This window comes from Centruroides vittatus, unplaced genomic scaffold (assembly GCF_030686945.1).
Source record: "Centruroides vittatus isolate TY-2023 unplaced genomic scaffold, ASM3068694v2 scaffold_1444, whole genome shotgun sequence".
Lineage (NCBI taxonomy): Eukaryota > Metazoa > Arthropoda > Arachnida > Scorpiones > Buthidae > Centruroides > Centruroides vittatus.
The window spans coordinates 1,330,169-1,358,103 of record NW_027122679.1 but is presented as its reverse complement, the minus strand read 5'-3'; the positions used below and the strand labels follow the sequence as shown (position 1 = coordinate 1,358,103).

The 27,935-nt window shown below is 30.1% G+C and overlaps 1 protein-coding gene across 1 annotated transcript in view; it reads right to left on the bottom strand.

The window, feature by feature from the left end:
• Positions 1-27,935, bottom strand: part of LOC136987077 (alpha-mannosidase 2-like) — an 80,698-nt gene that overhangs the window by 42,512 nt on the left and 10,251 nt on the right. Inside the window, exons 2-6 of the mRNA XM_067284734.1 lie at positions 11,305-11,553; positions 5,940-6,087; positions 5,662-5,833; positions 1,314-1,441; positions 364-537 (exon numbers count right to left, since the gene is read on the bottom strand). Coding sequence (XP_067140835.1) covers positions 364-537; positions 1,314-1,441; positions 5,662-5,833; positions 5,940-6,087; positions 11,305-11,553 — 871 coding nt within the window. The remainder of the gene's footprint in view (positions 1-363; positions 538-1,313; positions 1,442-5,661; positions 5,834-5,939; positions 6,088-11,304; positions 11,554-27,935) is intronic.

The following is a 27,935-nucleotide window of genomic DNA, read 5'->3' as shown; positions in this document are numbered from 1 at the left end:
ATATACTTATATAAGTTATTTTATTTTAAATTTACTGTTAAAATTCAGTAACTGATTGTTGTTTAATCAGTCATTTATGATATAGAAGAATGCTGGAGACAATTATAATAGAGATCAACTATTATAAACATAGGTAGAGTATGTGAGTAAAAAAAAAGACATACAAAAAAGCTGCCAAGACAATATTTTACTGAATAATAAATTACAGAATTTTATCACTTTGAATTTTCAATTTAATCATCTTTCAGTAAAATGGAGATCATTGTCTCCATTTTACTGAGAGACAATTTAAATTTCTACAATTAGTAAATTAAATGTATTTGCAAAACTATTCATTAAGTATTAATTAAGTTTTAAACATACCCCATCCTTGTCTCCAAAGAAATTCTAAACTATGTTGTTGTGCCAAATACTTTTTTACTGAATAATGAACTCTTTGAATTACCATATTTTCTAATGCTGTCCGCCGTAATATGTAAGCCATGGTTGAAGAAAGACCAAACGGATCAATGGCCCATCCATTTTGTGGACGGTAATCTATAAAATTGGAGGAAAAAAAAATCATTATAACTATTAAGATTTAATGTTTTTAATCAAAGATTATAAAACTCACTTTACATGAAGCATAACAACCTACTTGTAAATAAAGTTAAAGTTAAAGATCAGTTTTCTCGTGAATTTATTTTTAAAAAACTTCTCAATATACATACACACATACATACATATACATACTCAGAATATATATATATTCAAATGCATGTGCTTACAAACTTACTTTTGGACAATAGACAGAGAAATTAGAATTTGCTTAATGTAAACATTCAAGTAACCAATAACATAAGTTTGTGCACAATGCAATGTCAGCCCTTATGCTTCATGTAAATTGGGTTTAACAGATGTGATATTCATAAAAAAATTTTTATACAAGAAACTCGTTTTAGACATATACTTGTAAGTGGATCAAAAAGTAAGTTATATCTTAGAATAATAACTGTTCAGAAAGAAATTTTTAAAAAATCCTGCTTGGTGGTAAACTAATAGGAGTCTTCCCATCTAAACTTGTGTTTCAAACTTGTAGCTCATTTTGCATACAGGAAGCATTTATTCAAACATGTTGTGTCATTAAAAAATGCCATACAAAGTGCATGCAATGGTGCATTTTTTTATGGACAAGAAATCTTAGTCACAAAAAATTCATTGGTAAATTGTGGAAATGTGTGGGTTGAATTCTACATCACGACCAACGATCTATATACGATTCTGTTGATGGATTGTGGTTGCTTTTTGACCCACCTTTAAATGTGCATACTGACCTAAATGTTGTTCTAACCACTGATGACCTTCGACTAACTGATCAATAATTGCATAGTAATGTGTACTTGCTTCGTCACTCATTACCCATCCTCCTGTAACTATTTCTAATTGCCCATCTGAAATATACCTGAAAAACAATTTAAAAATACTCAAAAATATATTTTAAGATTATTATTTTTTTTTTATATTATCAAAATAAATTGCATAATTATAATATATATAATTATCAAAATGTTATATGAATAAAAAATTATTAATGACATTTTCAAAACAATATTTTTATTATTATTAAATATTAACCCTAAATAGGTCGAACACATCTGACAGACCTGGCGCGACTTTTAGTTAATTTTTTAATATTAAATTTTTCTTTAAAATCTGAAAAAATTTATATTCCTCTAACTTTTTAATGCAATCAACGTGCTGTTAAAACTTTTTGCATAGCAACAGTTATTTTTGAGGAAAAAAAAACTTCGGGTCTGACAGATCCGTGCGACGGGGATAAAAAAAAATTTTGTTGCCGTTGCCAATAGCAAGTGTCGCAATAACTTTTATTGTGTTTAAATTGTCACGCGGTGTCTATTAAACCCTATAATATCATTATTTATTTATATTTTTCTATTTTTGTTATAATATTGTTTTCAAAAGTAATAATTAAAATAATTAAAAATTAATTAGACATTATTTTATTCTCATCATATAATTTTTATTTATCACTTTTATAATTAATTTATGGTTATTCCTCATATATTAGGCAATGCAAGTTGGCTTTTTTTCACATTTACTAACCAATCAGCAACTTGTGAAAACAGTCTAGCTATAAATTGCCGGGAAATATTCCGGCAATTTATAGCTAGACCCCCTTGGCAATGATCTTGGAAATTGAATGTAAGCAATAGCTATAAATTCGCTTATCTTATTGCAGTCAATTTTCCACCAGACAATTCTGAGAGGATGCTTACTCGTTCAAACGGAATAAAAAAAACTAGAAGTTAGCTAATTAGACCCAAAACATTATGGAATTAGATATAAAGAAAAAAATTACAACTACGTGACAATCATATTGCCTAGCTATCATTATTCTATAATCTAAATTAATCTGATAAAAATAATTTTAATTATAATCTGCATTTATTATCTATTAATTTTCCATTGCTGCACAACAAAACAAACCTAAAAGGGCAGCCCAGGCTACATTCCAAGTAATTATAAATAAAATTGCTGCGTTTGATCGCGTCATGACTTTTTGTCGCACTATCCACAACATGTGACAAAAAAACTCAAAAATAAATTATAATAACACAAATTGTGAAAATTATAAAATTTTTGATAATTGCATTTTTATAACATTCAGGAATTGACATGGATGCATTTTTTAAGTATTATTATGTGAAGATTTTATATTGTGAAGAAAAGAAATTACAGAATCAAGAACATGTCGTATATTGCTGAATTTTTGATTGTCCACCCATTATTTTTTTGACTGCTTCATTTCATGCAGAGAAAACATTTATGTCTAAACTATCAGCAAAGAATTTTGATGGTTTCTATAATATTTTGAGCGATGTCAATTTTTTATATTAGGTGAGTGAGTTAAGCCTAACACATGACTATATCACATAAAAATTAAAATTCATGTGTAAAAATGTAATGAAACTATCTGTTAAATCTTAAAGACACCATTCTTATGAGTAAAATGAAATAAAAACTTTGTCAATTAGTTAATTTACAACCCAGAAAAAAGCATTTATTAATAGAGTCATAGAACAATTAACAATTATTGACTCTCGTGGTAGGGGGTAGGGGGTGACGCAAGGTCTATTAAAAAATCTTTTGGCAGTAGTACTAAATTTCTACTAACTTCACATGAATGTGTCATCTTTCTTCCCCATTTACAAACAAACCTGAGATAACTTACAGTGAGTTGAAATTTGATATGTTTATTATTTGCATTTTTTTCATCAAATTATGTAAAAATAAATATTAAAAAGGCAATTTTGTCAATACACAAGTAATTTATACTACTAGATAGAAAACAAAGCACAGAATTTAATGGAAAAATTGTAGTTTTTTTATGCAATAGATAAAATTTAATAATTTCATTATAAAAAAGCAGGTCTGAGAGACCCATGCAACTAAGATAAGGGAACATTTCTAGACTCACAGAGGGTTAAATTATATTCAAGTTTATTCATATTAACAATTTCAATAAATATTTATTTACTTATACTTTATATAATTATTAATTTGACCTTAGAAGCAGATATTAATCACTGTTTATTTGGAACATTTATAAAATTGTATCAATAATGATAAATAAAAAAAAAAACAATGTAAATGGCAAAACAATTAAATTGAGATAATCCATAATTTAGTAGAGAAAAATTGTAAATTGTATAAATGAAGATCAGTGAGAATTTGTCTACGAAATTAATAAAAAATAACTTTCAATAAATGTAATTTTTAATTAAAAAACACACCAATATCTTGAATAATGCTACCTTGTATAGCACTGTTATGCTATAGCACTCTTATTTATAAGGGGACTTCAAACGAAATGCACCATATATTTTAAAAAGACTTTTAATATTACCACTGTATAATGTTTACAGATCATACTTCAACCTTCAGGTATGTACAGCATCCTATTTTTCCACATAGTCCTGCAATTCTGAACAGCTTCTCTCCATTTTGAAAGAAGTGCCCATATCCCCATTTGGTAGAACTCCAAATCAATATTCTTCAGCCACATTTTTGTCATTGCCATAAGTAACTTGTTGGAACACTTAGTTCCTTGCAAGGCATCCCTCAGTTTATTGAAGAGATGGGAGTCACTTAATGCTAAGATAAAGATTATACTGCAAGTAAGGCAATATGATCTATCTGATTTTTCCAATGGCTTTCCTGGTTTAAATTTTGGTATGCAGCCTTGAAATGTCATGCTGAAAGAGAATGTCTGTCACATGCCCATGAGGATATACACAACACAGGCATAAACGAAGCTTTTTTCAGTGTCTGTACATATGCTGCTAAATTGGTGGTGGTCTCCCTTGCCACAATCTCCACAAGAAAAACACCTTCTGTGTCTGAAAAGACCAATGCCATTTTGCCGGCAATGGGACCTGTTTTAACTTTTCTAGTGGAGGAGAATTTGTATGATGTCATTCCAATGATTGCTGTTTGGTTTCTGGCTTGAAATGGTAAAATCGTATTTCATCTCCCATCACTATTCCCACAGAAAGTCAACCATTCTTGATCAGCAATTGTGCCAACAGTTCAGAAAAAACATACTTGCATTGATCTTTGTGATCATCCATCAGCTGATGGGCACCCATCTATTACAAACCTTTTAAAATCACAACTTCTCCAGTATCCCTGCATATGCTTGCTTCTCAAATGTTCATTCTAATACTAGCTATTTTACAGTTATGCGAAATCATGAAAAACAGCACACCTCTGAACCTTAAAAGTACAATTCCAGAATAGTTTAATGCAGATAAAACACAAACGTTTTTGATCTACATAAGAGATCTTTTTCAGGCTAAAGTGTTCTCAAATGGAATGCAGAAAATGGAACATTCTTAAGATAATTTTAAAAAACATATAAACGAGAATTTTTTAAAAATTTTTAAATAACTTTTTTTAAATCAACTGTTCCTGTTAGTATAAAGATTGCCAGGCATAAGATAATTCATCATCATCTTTGAAATTGATGCAATAACCCCTCTTTTCAGATTTGAGTATCTCAAGAGCTTGTAGTGTCCTGATTTAGTCATCATGCTAGATCACCGTATAATAAAAGCTTTGTCTAGATAGGCTTGAACATCATTGTCTATAGCGTACCTGGCTACGATGGTGTTGTATTTTCTATCAATATAATATTTGTGTTCCACAAGCCTTATTTTGAGTGATCATATGGTGGCACCGATGTACTCAAGATCACATTTGAATCTATTGTCTCTCAACAGAATCCTATAAACTCTTGGTACCCCCTAAGCATATCAGTGTTGTCCTTTCCATTTCTGAAGATATTATAGATAGTGGGAATATGTTTATACATTAATTTATCATCTTTCTGATGGGCAATTTCTTTATATAAGCTTCTCATGTTGTGGTTATAATCTAGAATGATGCGGTGTGTTGTGAGTGTTCCCAATCTATGATATATTGTTAGTGAGTGTAGAACAAATATCCCTGTTGGAATAAGCATTAGCTAATTTACAAATAAGGTGTTTCTGAAAGATCTATTTACAGCACTATTCAAGACAGTCATATTTTTAATAGGCTAAAACTAGTTATCAATTTACAAATAAAATATAAAATGAATATAAACTAAAACAAAAATACCTTTTCACTAACTGTTTTGCATTATTATCAATATTTTCCCACCATAATGCAAAAAACGAAACTTCTGCCCATATAAATCTTCTTCTCGAATCTTCACGAAGTTTAGCCACCATATTATTAAGAATGTGCCGAGTTTGATCGAGAAAATATTTCTCAAATGTTTTTAACCAGCCTGAAATTTCATCAAGAAAATACTTTTTTAAAATCTTGATTGAAATTAGTAGCAATACTTTAAAACAAATAAATTAATCTGATTTTAATCAATAAATATCTTTTACCTGGATCATTATGTGAATGTGGTACAACAAATACTTTAAGTTTTTTCTTTTGTGTCCATTTACTAGCATTATATTGCACATCCCATCCTTGTTTCCATGCTCCACCATCTGGATTGTCAAATTTTAATTTTTTGTACACATTGGACATCTGAAAATTATGTAAATTACAATACATTCTCTTTATTAGATTGTATTTAATACTTTTAAGTTATAAAATCAAATTTGACAATTAATACTTTAAGTTATTTTTTAAATGGTTATATTAGTGAGAAGTTACTGTGCAGTGAGAAATTTATGATGACATTAAAGTTATACAGGTCTCATATGCAATACCACATGCAAGTTATATTCCACTTTATAGAAGATGGCATTACTGCTTGCTCACAGATGTTCCAATTTTTGGACTACACTTACAAGCTATATATTATTATTATTATTATGTTCAATTTAGTGGGTTATACTCAACTGACACCGGTGGCTGTGTACTATGCCGGACCAGAGTCAAGGCATAGCAACTAAAACAAAACTAAAATTAAATAAGTGTGTCAGTGTCTGTATTCAGGAATTTCCTAATGATGTGGCATGTATTTAATATTATGGCTTTCTGTAGTGTGATGTATGTATTTCTATTCAATTGTACCCAGGCTTTTGTGTAGTATCATACCTGCACAGGAGAGAACGACAGGTACAATAAGCACACTATCCATCCTCCACAGATGCCTTATTTCCTGGGCGAGTTCTGTGTACTTGCTGACTTTTTCAGTGCGTGCATTTTGTATACTGTGAGTGTTTGGAATGGATATGTCTATAATGTATGTGATTTTATTATGTTTGTCAATGAGTGTGATGTCTGGTCTGTTGTGGTAAATTGTTTTACCTGTGATTATGGCTATTCGTAGTACATTTTGTGAGTGTTGTTTTCCAATACTGTCTGTGGAATGTATTTATAGTATGGTTGTGGATGTCTACTAATTTGTGTTTCTTTGCAAGCTCTTGATGTATTATATTTGCTACTTGATTATGTCTGTGTAAATAATCTGTCTGTGCCAAGAGCTTGCAACCAGAGGTGATGTGTTGTATAGTTTCTGGCATGATGTGACATTTTCTGCATGTGTCATTTGTGAGTGTTGCATTTTTGAGTATGTGTTTTCTGTAGTTTTTAGCATTTATGACCTGATCCTGTATGGCGATCATGAATCCTTCCGTCTCCCCAAAGAGGCATCCCCGTCCTAACCAGCTGTTTGATGCATTTTTGTCAACAAAATCCTGGGCCAGATCGTAAGGATGCCTGCCATGGAGTGCCTTTCGAACCCACGATTGCTTAATGGTGTCTATGCTTTTTATATGTTGTGTTGTGTCCATATGATGTGAGTGTAAGTTTAATGGCATGTTATTTGAGTCTGCTAGAGTTACTGCTTTATGTAACTGTGATGTTTCTTGTTTTCTGTGGAAAAACTCTCGCAGTGACTGTATTTGTTTGTAGTGAAGGTTAACTATGTCAATCAGGCTACGTCCGCCATCTTTACATGGAAGGGTTAATCTTTCTGTGGCGGATTTAGAGTGATGTTGTTTGTGCTTAGTAGGTGTTGTTCTTGTTTTCCTTTAGAGTTGCTCGAGATCTGTGTGAGTCCAATGTATAACTCCAAAAAAATATGTGAATACTGGGATGACATATGTGTTTATTGATTTAACTGTGTTCCAAGAATAGCATTTAACCTACTTTGGTATTCTTTAATTAATCTTTGCTTTATTTGTGCATATTCTGTTAGTTTGGCCTGTTGGAATCCTAAATACTTGTAGAACTTGCCCTCTTCCATGGATTCAATAACGTCCCCATTTCCAAGTGCAAAATCTTCTTTCTTCAGGATTCTTTTTTCTATGTGAAGTGTTTTGCATTTATCTAGGCCAAATTCCATTTGTATGTCCTTGGTGTATGAATGTGTGATTTGTAGGAGTTGATGAAGTTGTTTTTGTGTGGATGCATAAAGTTTTATGTCATCCATGTACATGAGATGCGACAGTGTATACTGTGTTGTTTTTTCATGCCGGATATTGTAGCCATATTGTGTATTGTTTAAAATGTTGGATAATGGGTTCAAGGCTAGGCAGAACCAGAGAGGACTCAAGGAATCTCCTTGAAAAATTCCTTGCCTAATAAAAATTTGATTTGTTTGTATGGAAGTGTTACTAACCCTGAGATGTAGTGTTGTTCTCCAGTGCTGCATAGTGTTTTGGAAGAACGCAATGCGTGATGGATTTATTTTGTAGATGTGTAGAATATGTAGCAGCCAACTGTGTGGAACACTGTCGAATGCTTTTCTGTAGTCTATATATGCCATGTGTATGTTTCTGTGTTGTTTGTGTGCTTGCCGTAGAATGACTGAATCTATGAGTAACTGTTCTTTGCATCCCTTGTGATTTCTACGGCAACCTTTTTGTTGTTCTGTAAGAATGTCGTGTTCTTCAACATGTTTGTATATTTTGTTTGCGATACAGGATGTCAATAATTTGTAGAGTGTTGGAAGACATGTAATTGGTCTGTATTGTGTGGGATCTGTGGTATTGTTGTTTTTAGGTTTCATGTAGGTGATGCCCTGAGTATGAAAATTTGGCATGTCTTGTGGATTGATGATGACGTGTGTTAGGTGTTTAGCTAGTTGCTGGTGCAGTGATGTAAACTTTTTGTACCAGAAATTGTGAATGTTGTCTACACCAGGTGTCTTCCAGTTGTGTGTTCTGTTAACAGCGTACCGGATATCCTGTATGTTTATTTCAGCACAGGGCATAATTGGTATGTTGTGCAAGTTTTTGTTTTCCTCCTCGATCCAGCCTGCATCAGCTTTGTGTGTAACAGCACTAGACCAAAGAGAAAACCAATAAGTTGTGAGTTCTTCTGTTGGTGTGCCACTGTGCTGTGTATCAGTGTTTGTTTTGGTACTGATTTGTCTGTAAAAGAGTTTTCATTGTGAATAATTTATTTTGTTGTTTTCGTAGTGAACGTGTTTTGTATCGTTTGAGTCTACGTGCTTTGGCTGCGAGTTTTTGTTTTAGTGTATCAATGTATTCTGTAATGTGTGTGTTGTGATGTTCATGTTTTGTGTGTATTTTTATTTTCTTGAAAATGTTTTTGAGCTGGTTCTTTAATTTGGGTGTTATGTTGTTTTTAGTGTATTGTGTCAACCTGCCTAATTGCTGTCTAATGTCATTTATTTGTGTTTCTATTCTTCTCTGCCAGGCAGGCTTGTGACAGAATTGTGTTTTCTGTGTATTTGTCTGTGATTGTACTTTCAGTCCATGGTGTGTCACAACTGTGACTGCCCCAGCATAAACTAATGTATGAATGTCTGAGAGTGTAGAAATTGACTGAATGTAGTGTGGTAGTAAGTGAGTGTTTACATAATTTAGTGTTTTCCCTACTTCCTTTGATGTGTTGATTTTTGGTATTTGTGGTCTGTGTGTGGGATGTGTGCCTGTATATTTAGTGAGTGTTTCCTGAAATATAAGTGAGAGCGTATTAACTAAATCTATGTCTATGTTATCAGTGATGAATGAGGAAGTGTTTGTAGTATCAATAGTGGTAGTTGTTGTGTGTGTGCTGTAATCAGTGCTTGTTGCTGGATTATCCTGACAGGTTACGTGATCTTCATTAATGTTAAATGTTTCTGTCTCTTGATGTATTTGATCAGCAATCTGTTGTTTGATAACTTCAAGTGTTGTTTGTGAGATAAGGTTGTTGTGTATAATTGTTCTTTTTTGATCAACAACCCTTTGTTCGGTGACAGTGAGGTGAGGATGTTGTTGTGTGAATATAAGGTGTAGTTGTTGTCTGTATGCTGTCATGTTTGTTTCGAGTTTTGTGATGGTGTAGTAAGTACGGATGATAAACTCATTCATTTCTACTGTCCATTTCATCCGTTGGTGTGGTTTTCCAGCCTTTGTGGTCTGTGGATGCGTTGCCACAGAAACACCAAGGCTGGGTTGGTTCCTCATGTGTTGAGGGCATTGCAGTAGCCATGCTTGGGCCGGTGCTGCTTTCGCCACCGGTAACCAAGGGAGACTGTGGCCTATTTTTCAAACGTGAGCCTCTGCCTAACCCACGAACGCGGACCTTGTTAACCCGGGCGACGTCCTATCCGGTATCACACTTTGATCTGGTTATTACCATAATAAATATCTCCACAGAATGTGGGTGTGGTCACTCTTAGCTTCATTTCTCCCCATAGACCTTACTGGCATGGGTGTCCCTACCAGGAGCTTTTGCTCCAGCCTGCATTGCCCTATGGATCAGTAAAATTACTGGGCTCTCCTACCACGACCAGGTGGTGACCACGGGAGAGTTGTTATTGTTATTATTATTATTATGATAGTGATGAAACCATACAAATAGGTTAAATAATAGTCTCATTTGATAAAATTGTCAGGACATTAAATATAAACTTAGAAAATTTACAAAAATATTAGAAAATTGTGAAAGGGACAAATTGAGAAGACACTTTTTTAAGTATTTTTGTAAATTTTCTTAGTTAACAGCCTCATTTTTTACGATATTGTAAATGGGAGCATTCCATTTCATGGCACAGGAGAAAAGGCAGACCACCAGGTGAGAACATTGTTTAAGTAGTAGTTTGATTTTCATATTCCAATATGGCAGTATGGAATGATGTGTATGTGGTTCATTTTTGATGTCATTCTAAATTCTTTTTTCTTTTTTCCATAACTGAAATTCTAAACCCTGTTGAAATTCAATAGGCACATATGCTAGCCTGCAAATTTGACACATTAAAATATTATTTCTCAAGTTATCAATTTTATAAGCAGTTTTTTTAAATATCCTGAGTGAACTTACAGTAACTTATTTTAACTTTTACCCTTATAATTACTATTTACTTATTAATAAGACTTGTATTATATAATAGTTGATTTATTTCAAAATCATATAAAATAAGAATGTATAAATTATGACTACACCTGTGTATAAATTTGTAAATGCAGGTATAACAGATGGCACACAGATATTCATATATTTAAACATTGTTATATGAAACATTTGTCTTTTCACAGAGGAAATATGTATATGTATGAAAGCATTACATAATATTAAAATCTCTTATAGAAATTAATTATGCTTTATTTTCATAAAAGTAAACAAATTTAACTGCTGTAATGTAATATGTTCAGTTTCATGTTTGTATTGAATGAAAAAGCATAACTTGTTTGTAAAAAAAATTTAAGAAAATCTGTGTTAAAGTAAACTTTTTATAATAAAAGTAATACATATACTTAATATACAACTTTTCAATATAATCCTATTCAAAGACACATTAATTTACTATCATTATAACAAATAGATAACAATAAACAATACCTCAATATCAGCTTTTGCTGAAGGTTCTTTGCATATTCCACAATCAAACGGTGATAAAGTTACAGACGTCTGGCTATTATTAAGAAAATGAGATATATTTAAATAAAAATTAGATTTTTGAGAACTGTCCCCCGTTGTTCCTTTTAACATTTCTCTGACGGCATCCTTTACTTTTCCGAGCATATCTCTATTTTTCTGCAGTTCTTCTTCTAGCCTTTGTAACCGTTGTTCTATCATCATAAATTCATTCTGAAAAATAAATAAAATAAATAAGTAAAATCACAATGATTACATAAATTATTTATTTAAAAAATACATATAAATTTTTAATCAATAAATAATTGTAATTTCTTGTAATGTAGATACAAATATAATTTTATTCTTCCAGAATGCAAAAACTACCAAGACTGAAGATAGTCCTGCAATAAAGAAAGTGTTTCAAGTGTTCAGGAAGTTGTACAATAGCAATAGTGGCATGGTAACTTGCAATGTAAAATAATACAAGTATCATAAAACACAGGTTTAAACATATTCAAGTTTAATTTTTAAAATAATCAGTTCATTCCTAGTCTATATAAAGTAAATGAAATAAATGTTGCAAAATACAGGACAAAGCAAAGGCAACACATACACAAATGTAGCACCTGTGTTGCTACCAATTCATCCTGCATTTCGAACCATCCAATGCATTCTGACAGCATAATTTTAGCTTTATTGCGAATAATTTTGTTTTTGCATCTGTTGTCAACTTTCTCATCTTCATCATTTTTGCATTTATTACATTTTACACTAGTTTTTCACTGTGTATCTATACATTGGAAATACTTATAATATGCATATCTTTAATATTGTATAAATAATTTTTTGAAATCTTCCAGCCTGTGTTTCTTTATCTGTCAAATTTCCAATCCCAAAATCAGCAGATAATGAAAGTTTTACTGTGTATGAAAAATCAATTTCTGCATTTAATGATAATAAGAAGCTTTAATCTTTCAAATGTGTATTTGTGAATGATGTACCTAGTATGGGGTGCGATATAACAATGAGCTACTGTATTAATACATTATCAATGAGTTACTACATTTTTCCTCTACATTTTTATAATTATTTTAAATTTACTAAGTTATATTTTAAAAACTTTTAATTGTTAAAATTTTTTTAATTTTCATATATTAACAAAATAAAGACTTATTTTATTTAATCTCAAAGTTTTGTTAAACAAAAAATGATTCAGTACTAATTTTTACAGTTGTTAAAGTGGTGTAATGAAAACATTATCACATTTTCTTATCAGCATTTTATCATTTGACCTAGAAATCATCTCACTTTATCTGTAAAGATGAATTTCAACCTCATAGTTAAGAACCAATGAAGTTCAGGTTTGTCTAATACAATTATTAATTAAAAAATTGTTGAAACTTTTAGATTAATAGATAATATATTATAAATGCTTATCTAAGCATTTCAGTTGTCATTTAATACCTTTCCAATTAATTAATATGTTAGCATTACACCACCAAAATCTGATACATTGTGAAAACAGAAAACAATTCAGAATGACACATCATTTAAATTTTCTGTAGCGAATATTACAAACGTCGCAATAAATAAATTTTATTGTAAAAAATCTTAATATATTTCCTACTAGGATAAAATTTATATTTTCGTATTGTTCCTATGACATATAATATATGAATCTAGTATAGATTACATTGAATTAATATATAGAATCACATCAATAACATAATATAATGATTTGCATTGATAAACTGCAGTTCTGTATGTAAAGAGATTATAAATAAAGAGATTATAATATTGATAAATTGTCTGATGTAAGGGTAACTATATTTATACTTGAGAATGAGGACTTTAAATTCAAAAGGTTTTATAACATCATTTTAACAACTGTAAAAATGCACTACTAGACTATTTTTTGTTTAACAAAACTTTCAGATTAAATAAAATAAGTCTTTATTTGTGAATATACAGAAGAAAAACTTTCTATAATATAACTTAGTAAGTTTAAAATAACTATAAAAATGTAAAGAAATAATGTATTTAATAATATAGTAACCCACTGTTATATCACATCCCATTATATCACTCACTGAGATGTGTTGCACGTGTTTTTTCCTTCCAAATATAAAATTGGTTTAGAGTCAATAATTTTTAAAAAATCACTTGGCATTGAACTTCTACTAGCATCCGATCATTTACCTTGACACTACCATTGTATGAAATACAATCTATTAGATATAAAAAAGTAAGTCGGCACGATGATTACAAATGGATATATCATTTATATCATGCCTTCTGATATATGGGTCATTTGGTTTATCTCCTGACGTATGCAATATAACAGTGTATATGACACGTACACTGATGATGATTTAAAAGTATAATAACCAACCAACAAACCACAAAAACCAGCATACAATTTTATATGACAAATACTTTCAATCTCATAAAGACCACCAGAGTCCCCACATTAACATAAAACAGAATATAATGCTTACTTACTAAAAATGGAACACATCAATTTAAAACATTTGAAAGAATGGTCAAAAGTACACTTCATATAAAGTCATGTGCTGATTTTCAAGGTTGGTTATTAATAATTCATTAACCAGTTTATTCCAGTTGAAGACAGTTAAAAGTATCATTAATATATCTAAATATATAAAATTACTTGTCCTGACTGACTGACTGAGTCACTGATTGATTCATCGCCGCCCAGAGCAAACCGGAGAGAGGGAGAGCATTAAGGCTTAACCTGAAGAACAGTTTCTACTGTACTATTTTAGATGCAATGTTTTTGTTTCTGGCGGTAATAACTTAATTTCCAAATGTACAATATTTACGTATTATGATTTTTTAACCAAATGTTCGAACCATTTTAAATTCGAATTTGTTACTACATATTTGTTCAATTATAGAACGATTACCTAGAAAATTGATCAAATTGAAAACATTTGATCGCATTAGAAGATTCTCAGTAATAAGGGATATGTGTAACGCAAGTAATTTTATATAGTTAGATTGTTATAAATTACATAATAACTATGGTTGTTGAAATACTAAATATAAATGGTGTTATGACGCCCACACCATCGTTCCAATTATAAGCGATGGAGCTTGCCTCTTTAGAGCAATATCCTTTGTTTTGTATGACACTCAAATGATGGCCAAAGAAGTACATGCAGAAATAGTGGCTTACATGATGAGTCACTGGGATGATTTTTCAATTATATCACATGATAGTGATGGAAATAATTATAGCAGTTCTGCGACTTGAGTGAAGACTGTTTTTCTCATGGACAGTTCCATGTCGCATGTTCCAAAGTAAGCTCTGCAAGTAGTCTGGTCATCTTAGCCCCAAAAGGCTGTACCCCAAAATGGTTTACAAAGATGTACTGGGGTAACTGAAACTCTATTTTTCTGTAAGTATTTATAAATTTATTTATTTATTTAAATTTAGGAATTTTCATATAATGTCATTTATGTTTTGAAAAAAAATTAAACTCAGATTTATGATATCTCGGAATCCCATAATATTTGAAACTTGAATTTAGGTGCATTAGCATTCCATAGTTTGAAACAAACAAAAATCGGTAATTTTACCAAATTAGCAACAACTAATGATTGAGAATCTTAGTGAAGTACCGAATGAGGGCTATTTCTATCAAATTGCAAAATCCTCACGAGCAAAGCCACGGGTAACAGCTAGTGTTATATATAATTGAATAATTTCGTTATTATTCATTTAATAGCCTAAATAATTTCAAATATTTTTATACAATTGATAAAATCCAAAAATAAAGTAATACAATTAAAACTAATAAATAATCAATCACATTCACAAACAAACATTAGAACATTTGAAATCCTTAATGTAAATATTTCTATAAACACGTCTACTCTTTCCATTAAATAAAACAACTGTGGTTCACCATACACATTCTTTTGGCCAAACTCAAGCAGCGGCCTACATAAAGCTCAACTATGATCATGATGTATCTTAGTGAAAGATTAATATCATGTGGATCTGCTCATATACATTAATTTACAGTTTACGATGATGCAACAGAACATTTACAAATATTACAAGCTACTGATAGCTATATAAACTAGTTCCAATGAATATTATATAACAGACTATTATCAACAATTAAGTGACAATCCACAAAACTTGACATCCACATTGCAATGTGAGTTAGTAGTATTGGTACTGTATGACATAACTACTCATGTGTCTAACATAGTGTATAGATATACAGGTTGTTCATTACTGTTCTAGATAAGTAACCACATACCTCTCACATCTCTGCAGCATTAATGGACTGCTAGAAATGTAAACATATATTAAATGTAAACTGGAATTTACATTTGATATCACTGACACTTAAATCTTTCTTAAAAACCATAGATAGCATAATTTTCACTTAGATTATGATGATTTTAACTTAAATCATATGAAATAAATTTTATAGCATGACAAAAATCATACTTTACAATAAGAATTTGAAAACATTTGAAAATTAAGTTTTAACTTACTTTACAACTTTGTTTCCTTAACTTATTCATTCTAATACCAAAAACCTAAATTTTTTCACATTTTACATATTCTATGATGCAAGACAAATGATTAGTCAAATGCACATTTTTGATATATAATTCGCGAAGAGATAAAATGTCTCAAACATTTAATCGCGAATAAATCTCCAGGCTAATTAAAACTTTATTTTTAATGAGATCAACAAAGATGCTGTTAAAAATAAAATTTTTCATCACTTCAATAAACAAGCTGGTGTAAAAACAATTTTATTAATCGGATAAAATGATAAAACTAATTATAAATACTATTTTACAAAAGCAATCAAATATGTAAAAAAGTAAAATTAACATAAAATCAATTAAATGTATTTCAAAAACCTTCTCCTTATTCTCAGATGCTGTACGCTAACACTTATCTAACAGCTTAAAATTCAAACATTTGAACTACAATCTTGCCGAATTATATATTTCATTTTAAGATATTTTTTTTGAAATTTTACCTTTGAATAGTAGTCCAATAAATTCTGGTATTACAGTGTTTGTAATTCGAATGTTTGAAGTTTAAGCCTCTAGGTTATTATGAATAGCATTTGAGGACGAGTAGCGCTTCAAGAAATTTTTAATGCAATGTTGCCAATTTCTTTACTAAATGACGTTTTTTAAGACTGAATTTATTGACAAGAAGCTAATAATTTGGCTAAATACAGTCCATAAATGGGGTTTAAAATATTTAAAATAGTAATTTCTATGCATTTGTTTCTTTTTAACTTTTATAAAAATAACTTTAATATTAAGGAAAAATCAATGCTAACACAATACAAGCAAATGCAATCTGAACAGATAATTTGGAGGTAAACAGTAAAATTTCGGTTTAAATATAAAAATATAGTAGTAAAATTGATAGTTACTTAATATAGAGAAAATTAAGGCTTGTTTATAGTTCAACACCAGTGTGGCATTTCAAGGTCATTAGTCGTTACTGGCATTAACTTAACAGTTTATCGCAGTTAAAGCTTCATTTGATGCAGCATGATGTTAGAATTAAACTGTAAAATTCCACATCATTTATTTTTGTTGTGGGACAAAATATATATTGCAAACTAAACAAAATGAAACAAGTACGGTTAAAACAAGTTTAGTTGAAGTTTACTTTTATCACTAATTATCAAACATTAAAATATCCACAAGATTAGATTATAAATATGATATAAAGTTAGTAGCACTGAGAATGAAATAGAATCAAACATAATATACTTCATAGTTTCAAGTGTAAATCAGCTATAGCAGAGCAAACTTAGTAAAACTCCACAAGCTCTGCCACTGAAGTTCCTTGCTGCAGTCAAAAACAGTTTGATTTTTACTTAATTTTAAAATATTTGGTAAAAGAACAGTTTAATATTAATTTAAAGCTTAAATATATAATTAACAGACGTAAAAAACATAAAAATGTCATTTTCCAGTTTTATAGGCATAATTATTTAACAAAATCATCATCTGTAGTATGTTTTGCATATTTTATTAGACTATTTACTTCCTTTTATTAAAACCTAAATATATATATATCCCAATTACAAATTATATATCAATTCAGCTGGCTTTTTCACAAATGCAGTTTGCTAATATTGTATGATTAAAGCTATTGCTATCTAAACGGACATTATTTTCTATCAAACGACAACATTTCAAACATCTGTTGCAAGTCCTAGATATTAATCATATACTGACACATTTACCAAGCGTTATATTTCTATTCCAATTTTCTAAATGTTTATCTAAATTCTGTAAATTAAAAAAAAAAAGCTTTTTGAATTTCCTTATTTAATCAAAGCAAGCTAAATTTTTCAAATTACATTCTGTTGAACTTTTATGTTGTATGAATAAAAAAAACTGCATTGAGTATAACTTTGTTTGACAAAGGTAGATAGCTCTAAGGTTTTGTTTTATTTTTAAATTAATTACTCATTTTATTGAATTTTTTTACGAACGAAAAAATTAAAATCAAAATACTTATTAACTGAAAATTTGTTCTAGTATGTCTCAATTGTTCGGTCAAGTACCACTATATTTGATTAATGCAATTTTGATATACGCAGTAGCATTGAAAGATTAATTAATCGCATTAATCGAGGAATAACGGTATTATAAAATGACAAAAGGCTTAATTTTGTGGGTACGGATGGATTTTATAAAAAATTTTAAATGCTAATAACCAATAAAGCCGTCATTAAGTCCAACCGTACTTGAGATGTGGCACGTGACCGCCCCTCTATGTCCCGACCCCTCCACCTTTAGCATCTCCAAAATTTAATAGCATTGATCCCCCTAATATACAAACCTCTCTGGATTTTTTAAGCCTAAAATTATAATCGTTTTAAAAGTTTTTAAACCCACACTTTTTGTTTATTTGTTTTTATTCAAAAAATTCTTTTAATTTTTTTAAATCTTACCAAACTGTAATTTTACCTGTCTACATGTAGTAGCAATTTAATTTAATTTATTTTTTTTGAACTTTTTATTTATACACTTTAATTTTATTTTATACAGCACCTTTTTAAAAAAAAATTTATAATATATCCAATTAATTGTCCAATTTTTATAAATCAATTTCATAAAATCATTAATATTTTTACAGTACAAGTACAATGTGTTTTTTAAGTTAATAACTATACAGTACAATATAGGGGAGGACGGGGTAACTTCAGCATACGGGGCAAGTTCGTTGATTAAATTTTCTTTAAAACAAAATAAAAGGAGACTCTTTTTAGAGGATAGACAGTTGAGTTTTAATGACGGCTTATTGAGTGTGGTGTCTGTGTTGTTCTTCGACAAGCATAGTTGAAATATCAAATAAGTTGTCTGTTTCATTCAATTTCATATAATGTTTTGCTTCCATTTATATAGAATTGGCATGTTTTGTTATAATTCCATAATAACAAAAATTATTTTTCCTGTTAGAAGGATAAAACGTTAACTTATTCACGTAACCAGATCATGGCTTGGTACCCTATTTTCAGGGTTCCACTTAATGTTTCTATATCATCACTATTGGGGCATCTTCGGCAGTGTTGCCAATCTTGTTCCTGATCGTGTATTGCTATGATTTGATTTGGCCACAACTAACAACTAGCAGAAGAAATAACTAGATTCCCATACAAAGCCACACTAGAAGCCAAGGCCAAGTTAAAAAAAATCAGGAACTTGCAGAAAGGATTTTTTTTGTAATTAATTTTCGTTTACATTTTCCTATAGCCCACACTACTGCTAGGCCTTTGAGTTCTGTGGCCGTATAGTTTCGTCCGGCTGAATTTAACGTACACTTTGTACACAGATGCTAGTACAGTAGGTTTAGGAGCAGTGTTGTGCCAGGACAAAGTAGTTGCATACGCAAGCAGAACGTTTACATTTTCTTTACTTAAATATGCCTTTGAACTTTTATTTCATTGTTATAATATTAAATAGGTCTTTGGAACAGTATTTCTTTGTTTTAATAGTGAATTCCAACTTATACATTGTTAATAACACAAATTTATATGCCTGCCTATCTTGCTCTATTACTGTTGCCAAAGTTGCCCCTGGTATGGGGGCAACTTCGGCAATAGCTACCTTTTTATAAAGTTATTATTATTATGATTATTTTTATTTCCAAACTGATTTTAACCAGTTCTACGGTAAGGTTACAGTCTGGTAGACAATAAACAACACTTTTATTTCAGTTTAAAGCAATATTTATTACACAAAATTTAACTTATTCTTAACATGCCGAAGTTGCGCCATCCTCCCCTGCTAGTTAATAAAAAGTTTAAAATAGATATAATTAAATTTTACATATCTAAATTTTTTCAAGATGCTCCCTTTATTACCCCATACTTGTAATGATGAATATGCAGATAAATTTACATATTAAAGAATTTCACATAAAATTAAAGTATATACATTTTTAAAGGGCATTCCTTTTTTAAAAATAATTTCTCGAATAGTTAGAAGGACGAGATTAAAACTTTTTGTCTTAAAATGTAGAACACGTGTTTAAATATCATATTTATTCGGAAAATAAATAATATTTCCATATTTGCTTTTCATTTTATATTTAAACATTTGCGCGTTCTCATTTATTTATTCTAAAAATGTTAAAATATTTATAATTTTTTTCATATTTAACATGATTAAAATACAATTGACTTTAATAATAATAATGATAATCTTTCCAATAAATTATGTGGTTAAATTAACAAAAGTATGCATCAAAAACTGAAGTATAAAAATATTATTTAATTTATAATTAGGTCAAAGTTTTAAACAGGATTTATCCTGACCTAGTTTTTAAATTTACATTTTGGGATGAACTGGAAAGACATGATTCTTGAACTCTGCAACAAGCACAACTTTTTTTTGATACTGGTATAATATTTTTGTACTTTAAATTTACATTCCACACAAAGGCAGTAACAGAATTTAAGAACTGATAAAACCAAAGTCGAGTATAATATTTGACATTCCGAGAATTTGTGATAAACAAAAAAAAAACAACTTAAACATAAATCTCACTAACATTTTAAAAATAAATACTTTTCATTCTTTTTGTTACTTGTTTAAATTTAATCAACTGTTAAACAGGAGTACTGCATTTATTTGATAAAGTTATTCAATATGCTAAACAACTATGAATTACATCGAGCTACTTCTCCGCGTTTATTTTTAAGAGAGAGTTGTGGATTCGAGTCCTGATCTGAGCCGATTCTTTTCTTCCAAAATATTCTAACTTATTTATAAATATTAATTTAATACGAGATGGCACCTAATGCCTGCCTCTAGTGACAAATTATTTAGAAATTAATTAAAAATAAGTGTGAAGTAGCCCGATTTAAACCAGGAGTTGTTTGGCATATTACTAATATATCAGGTTTTGAGATGTTTGTATAAAACTATTCAATAAACTTCCACATTAAAGGAAAACAATGCATTAATTTGTTGAATAATCAATACGATAACTACAAAATTTTTTGAATATTTTTCATTTTAATTAAAATACATTAATTTTGAATTGTTCCATAATTTTGAAATTAAAATATTTGGCTATTTCGAAGTCTTAACTTTAAAAAATGTTAATCAATTTCTTTTCAGGAAATATGTCTTCATGTTGCATCTGTGGCTGGAAACATATCCCAAAGAAATTAACAATAGATAATTAATGGTAGTAGTGTGAATAATATTTCATAAAAAGAATCACCATACTCAACAAGAGTTTTGTTCTTGTCAGTAAGAGGCCCCATCTAAAACCCCTGGCTATCCTATAGCATAAAACTGTCTAGGAGAGAAAAGGAAGATATTATCAGCTCTTCCCAATGGTTTTGTGATGTTTAAACTCTGCATCATGATAACTGTAGTTGGTAGAATAAAAATTGGTTGCCTTTCCCCTTTCTGCTGTACATCATCAACTTGAAGAAAATATCTTCAGATGTTACTGAGTTGAGATTCTTCAAGCTGGGACATACATTTATGTCTGCAGATAAATTCCACCACCAAGTAAAGCTTAGTTTCAAGATAAAGGGAAAGGTTTACAATTTTTTTTGACAACAAAGATGCTGTCAGAGATAACAGCTCAAAGCACGTTGATATAAAAGTAATGAACCCAAGGAAACTTTGTGGATTGGCCTTACATACCTCAGCATACAGCTCAAAAAATCCGTTCCAAGACCACATTTGGCACAGATGGTTTTTATAACAGTGCAAGTGTGACCATCAATTTCTTGCATACAAGAATGCCTTTAGAACCAATAAAAACAAAAACTAAACTTCTTGACAGCAAAATTAGTGCAAGGTTGATTGCCGAAAGCAAAGACTAGCAAAGAGTCCCAAAGAATCTCTAAGGAAAAGAAGGAAGCCATCACAAATCTGTTACCCCTAATGCCAGAATTGTGCCATTCGTTCTGGAGAGAGGCACCAGTGGCAAACATGGATGACTTGTCGGTTACAAAATAAACTTAAAATTCAATTTAAAACAAACCATGACCATACAACCTGAACTTCAGGAAAAAAAAGTGTCAGAATCAAATGTGTAATAAATTAATTCCTTCAAAATTGCATTATTGATAATTCTTTTCTTATGGTTTTGTTGTAATTTTACCTTATAATTCAATTCCTTATCATAATATTCTATAATAGTTTAATATGTTCTATCAAGGGCATATCTAGGGGAGAAGAGTAAAAGTGCAAGTACTCTCTTACAGGAAAACAGAAATACAAAATACAGTAGAACCTTGATTATCCGGACCTCTATTATCTGGATTTTCGATTATCCGGATTGTTCAAAATAAACAAAAATTGTACGAATTTTCTGATTTGCACTTGACAAATTGTGACACTATTTATGTACGTACGTGATGGAATGCATGGAACAAAATTTTGAAAAGACCATTAGTAAATTCCAGTAACAGTAGAAAGTAGTATAGGAGACACTGCGGAAGCAATAGCACAAATTTTAATATGTGTTGAATGTGATGAAGATGTAAGCGAGTGGTTAAATTGCAATGCGAATGATCCGAGATTCCAAATTTTGAATGATGATGAAATAATTAAAGAAATATCTGCCTCAGATGAACAAGATCGAGAAGATGAAGAGATTTGCGAAGTAAGAGATATTGGTCCTACATATTCTGTAGCTTTTCAGTGCTTAGATGTCGCCATGAAGTGGTTTGAAAGCTAAGAAGAGTGTAACTCAGGACAACTTATATGTCTTAAAAGTATTCGCAATTTAGCAGCTTCTTTAAACAAAAATCGTTAATTGAATTTCTTAATAAAAAAGAATTTAATATTGAAGCTATATGTAAATCTAGACAAATAAAAATTATTCATACTGTATGTACTGTACAATACATGTCTTTCACTGTCAATTATTATTTTTTTCGATTATCTGAATTTTTCCTTATCTGGACTACCTTCATCCCCAATTAGTCCGGATAATAGAAGTTCTACTGTATTAAAACTAATATAAGTGTATCCATAGCAATATAAAACCAGCCTTGTAATTGACAAAACTGACCAATTTTATACAGAATAGTAATTATCCATGTTTAGAATGTAACTCCCTGTTGAGGTTAATGTCCCAGATCTGCCTTATTCTTTTATTAAATGCTTCTTCCTAAATTTTTCTGGATCTGCCCTCATTTTCTATCAAGATTGAGATATGTTTTTTTTTTTTTTTGTGTGTGTGTAGAATTATGTCTTTAAAAACCTAAGACAAGCTTAACAAGAATTCCACATCTATAAATTAAGATACCTCCTAGCAGGTAGCATTTAAAAACAATTATATTCTATTAAATTATGCTTGCTTCATATGAGTATAAAATTTAAGGTTAGTTTTGCAGGATAAATATTGTTAGCATGTTAAGTACAAACAGTAATTCAAATTTATCTACAAATTTATAAGACTGTAGTTATGATCTTTTTCCTTAAATTGGAAAAGTGGATCCCAGAGTCTGTAAGCATGTTTTCAGAAGTATTTTTCAACAGAAAATCCTCAAAAATAAAATCACAAAAAGCAATATGTACATCAAAAATTTTAAATACACCTGTTTATATTAAAGAATGTTTTATTCACCTTGTATTAAATAAAATATTAATCAAAAATCTAAAAAAAGTAAATGTGGAAGTCTGCCAAAATCCACCTCATTATAAAGGGGGTCTGTTTTTAAGTTTAAAAACGTCTGTTCTAAAGTATTTAGAAAATTTTGTTAATTAATATCTGCTTGGACACTATCTGTTGATTTTAATTATGCCATTTAGTTAGTTTGTTTAAAATACAGGGCAAAGTCATCTATTTTTGGCAATGAAACATATAATTAAACTTCAATTTTTTAACAGAATTTTTAACATTATATTATTTTAAACTTCCTAAAATAAATTCGAAATTAAACTTTTTATTGAAAATTTTGTATTTTATTTATACAAACAATTAATATTCATTAACAAAATAATACTTATTTGCATGATAAACATATGAAATGAAATACTTTGTGGCTGTATAGCCATGGTAATAAAGGTATCAGATTGCAATCTGATGCATGAGTTTGATTCTGAATTGGGTTTGAAGAAATTTTCTTGGCTGGTTTGACCCAAACATGTTGAACCCCATCCCTTACCACCCAGTTACCCTATTGTAGGCTTTGCCAAACCCATACTGGACATAATAAAAGGCACTCTTAATGCCCACAAGAGAGTTAAAAACTAAAAAAAACCTGATATTTTTTTCATTTCATTCAACTATTTTTTTTTTATCACAATCATTATTTTAAATTTAATGTTATTTATTTCAAACACACAGCAGTAAAGCATCCTACATATGTCGAACTATGCAATGTTTACCATCTAAAATACCAATGACTTCAGTATTGTTTATTAAACAGATAGCGCAGATATAAATGTGATCTGTATAAAAATTCTTCAAATAGCAAATGAGCAATTATTTATTGTGACATTGTCACAATGCCGGGCTGAAATTTTTTATCATATTTTTAAGTTATTTCATTTAAAATATATACTCTCTGCCTCAAATTAGTAGTGGCTTGCCCCCATACATCATACTTTTCCTTTAACAACAGAGTCGTGCCAGTCATCTATGTCAGTGGTTCTTAACCTTTTTATATTTGCGGCCCACCAAATATTTCATAATTTTTTTGTGACCTCCATTTTTTTAATAATAATTTGTATTTGTTAAATTATCTATAAATTGATTTTTTATTATTGCTTTATTTTTTTATATAATAAATGTAAATCATATCTTTATTATTTCATTACCTATTTAAATAACATTCAAACAGGCAAAAAAGAAATTTAGTTCTGGATTATATACCGTTTCTAAGTAAAGTAGTTAAGAAAGTAGCCAGGCATAGGAATCTGCACATAATATACAGGCATAACCCAACGGTGTACGGTATCTTGAGAAACGATAAGAGAAAAGAAAAGCACGACGACAGAACAGGAGTATATTCCATCCAAATTAGAGACCATCAAATTAACACTGATCTAGTATATGTCGGCACTACGATGAGGAGCCTAAAACAGAGAGTATATGAGCATAAGCAGTCGGTGAACAGGAATGTTGATTCTACGGTACTGGCAGCATTTGCGAAAGAACAAGGGATAACGGTGTTTCGGGATAAAGCCTCGATTGTGAGGGCCGCAAGATCAAGACAAGCTGTTAAGCACATTGAAAAAATGGAAATACACAGAGCTCATTTAACCACAAACTGCATCAACCATAGAGATGCAGACACGTTAGCTTCAGCCCGGAAATCCTTCTTTGATAAAGTAAATTAACAGAGCGTTGTTAAAGCGACAGAACATCATTAAAACGCCACTTTTAGTTTATTGTTATATTTAATGTAAATATTTTACGATGCCTAGGTAGATATGTTACTACCTTTTTGTTTTACGTTTGGATTAATGCGCAAGTGCCTTACCGACAATTTGCGTGAGTGCAATAGAAGTTTGTTTATATTTCGTAAATTTAGAACTCTTCGTTCTTATTTTCATAATTTTATAATTCTACGTTCTTTTTGCGGTATGTTTAACTGATGAAGGCTGCTTAAAGCAGTTGAAAACGTTTTTACGTAATTAAAATACTGCTGGAACGAAAAAAAGGTTGTTATTTTACTGTATTCAAACTTCACAATTAAACATAAAAACTCATTAATTTCTAACAGAAAATAAAATAAGAAACATGTCGATAAATCAATCCAAAGTCGATGCTAAAACTAAACTTGTCGTAAAGATTTTGAATATCTTTTGCAAAAATATTTAAATTTTCAAAGCCTACTACTAAGCCTATTATTTTTCCTAATTATTTTAAAAATTTCAATAAGAAATAAATAAAAAAAAAAAAACTAAATAGGAAAACTTTATCTTTCTTATTTTACTTTTGAATACGATATTCGGTTATACATCAATTTTTTTTAAATTATATTATGAAGGAAATTTTGCATAATTTGGCGGCCCGCCGGCAAACTTCTTACGGACCCCGTTAACAATCACTGATCTATGTAACACCTTTCAGGGGAAATGTTTTAATCAAAATAACATGACTTCCAGTTTTCATTGGAAGTTCTTATATAGTTAATCAGGGTCTCCTGCCCCTAAGCTTTCCATATCTGGTCTCGTCTTTCATCTATCTAACTCCATTTTCAAGATTAAGGAATGACAGACAACGGTGGAAATTTATAGGTTTACAATATTTTCAAATTGCAGCCCAATAATTTAATATAAAAAACAACTAAAAAAATTATGTGCTCAGTATAATTGACACCCATTACAACAATCTAAAATTTCTAGAAATTCATTAATATATTCCTTCATGCCAAAACAGGAACATTTATATTCTTTATACTTCATTCTTTAACATTTTTGAGATACTCTTAGTCCCTCTGTCAAAACTATAAACAGTAAATGTTAATATTTGAATATCACTATTTATATATACAGAGTATATAAATAACTTATAACTATATATATATACATATACATATTGAATTGAACGGAAAATTTTTGCATATTTTTAACAGCTGTTATTTAACACAAATGTGTGATTCAATTATAATAGTTGAAATTTAACACATTATTGCTAATGTGACTTTGTATTCTTTGTTTAGCAGCTTATTTTTAACTTTTCACTTCATGTTTTGTTTGAATAAAGCCTGCAAATGTCCATAGATAAAATGCATATCTGGCATATTATGTTTTATGAGTTTGAAAAAGCAGAAAATACACAGAAGCTCCCCAACTTACAAACAGGTTAGGTTTCTGAGGTTTTGTTGTAACTTCAAAACTAACATTAAGTACATTTGTATGTAGAATAACCTCTTATTGTTAGTGTTTGATTCTTCAATGTATTTAATAGAATACATTATGCTGTTTTACCTTCTTGTTATCAATTAGTAGCGAGTGTTTCAAACAAATTTTTTTCACCTAACACACTTAGTTTTATAATGTACAGTTTAGTTTCCTTGGTAATACAGTAGAACCACACTTATTGCATTTATCTCCACTGCTGGATTAACCATGCTATTTTCTGGCTTATGAAACCTGAAGATGTCCTATTGATACGGACAAAAGCATTCATTATATTAAATATTTTTCTTATTTCTTCAACTGGTTTGGTGTAATGATGTGTTTTGAGTTGTCTAATGTTGGCACATTAGACTACTGACTGCTAAGCCTCGAAAAAGATAACGTAACCAACTGTGATCACTGAAATTTAGATTCTACCTCCAAATGTTCAAAACAAATCAAGATCAAACTTTTTCCCTTTTTAAATTCATTCCCTCAACTAATAAGGGAAGGCTGTTATCAATCTTACTTCCAATTAAAGTTTTACTTTCCTTCCCCTTTGGGAAAAGGAATAAAGTGATGGAAAAGTTAATATCTTGCAGGAACATCTTTTGGGACAGATGTTCCTGCTTAGTCAGATGGTGGATAAGTCGAACTTCTGTTAATTTATTATGTTTTAGTTAAAAAAATTTGCAATAATTCTTCAATTACGCACTAATTAATTTATTTATTGTTGTTATTATAAGAATACAAACTATAAAGCAATTCTGATAAGTAAAAACATATAAATTACATAATTCACAGAAAAAAAAAGAGGCTTGTTTTTAAGGAAACTAAAAAATCAGAATTTATTCAAGAAAAATATTTTGGCTCTACAGTTCAACTAGCATCAGTTATGTACATGTACTGTACTTTACAGTACACTAAAATGAAGAGTATCTGGCTATTATGGATCTGGTCCTCAAAAAACTAGATATTTCTGAACTGCACCTGTTGCTGGTATTGCTCTCTGGCTGCAAATTCAAAGGAAGGTTGGAGGGTCATTGAAAGTACAAAGAAACATTATAAACATTAAGTAGTATATATTAAAAAAAATTTACATGAAGCACTAAGGTTTAAGTATATTAGTACAGTAGAGAGTCGTTAATCCGAATCAATTGGGGACTGGGGTTGTTCGGATAACCAATTATGTACGAAAAAATATATTAACCTGTCCGATGTTCAAATTTTTCTCTGTTGCGTGTCGCTTCGTGTTG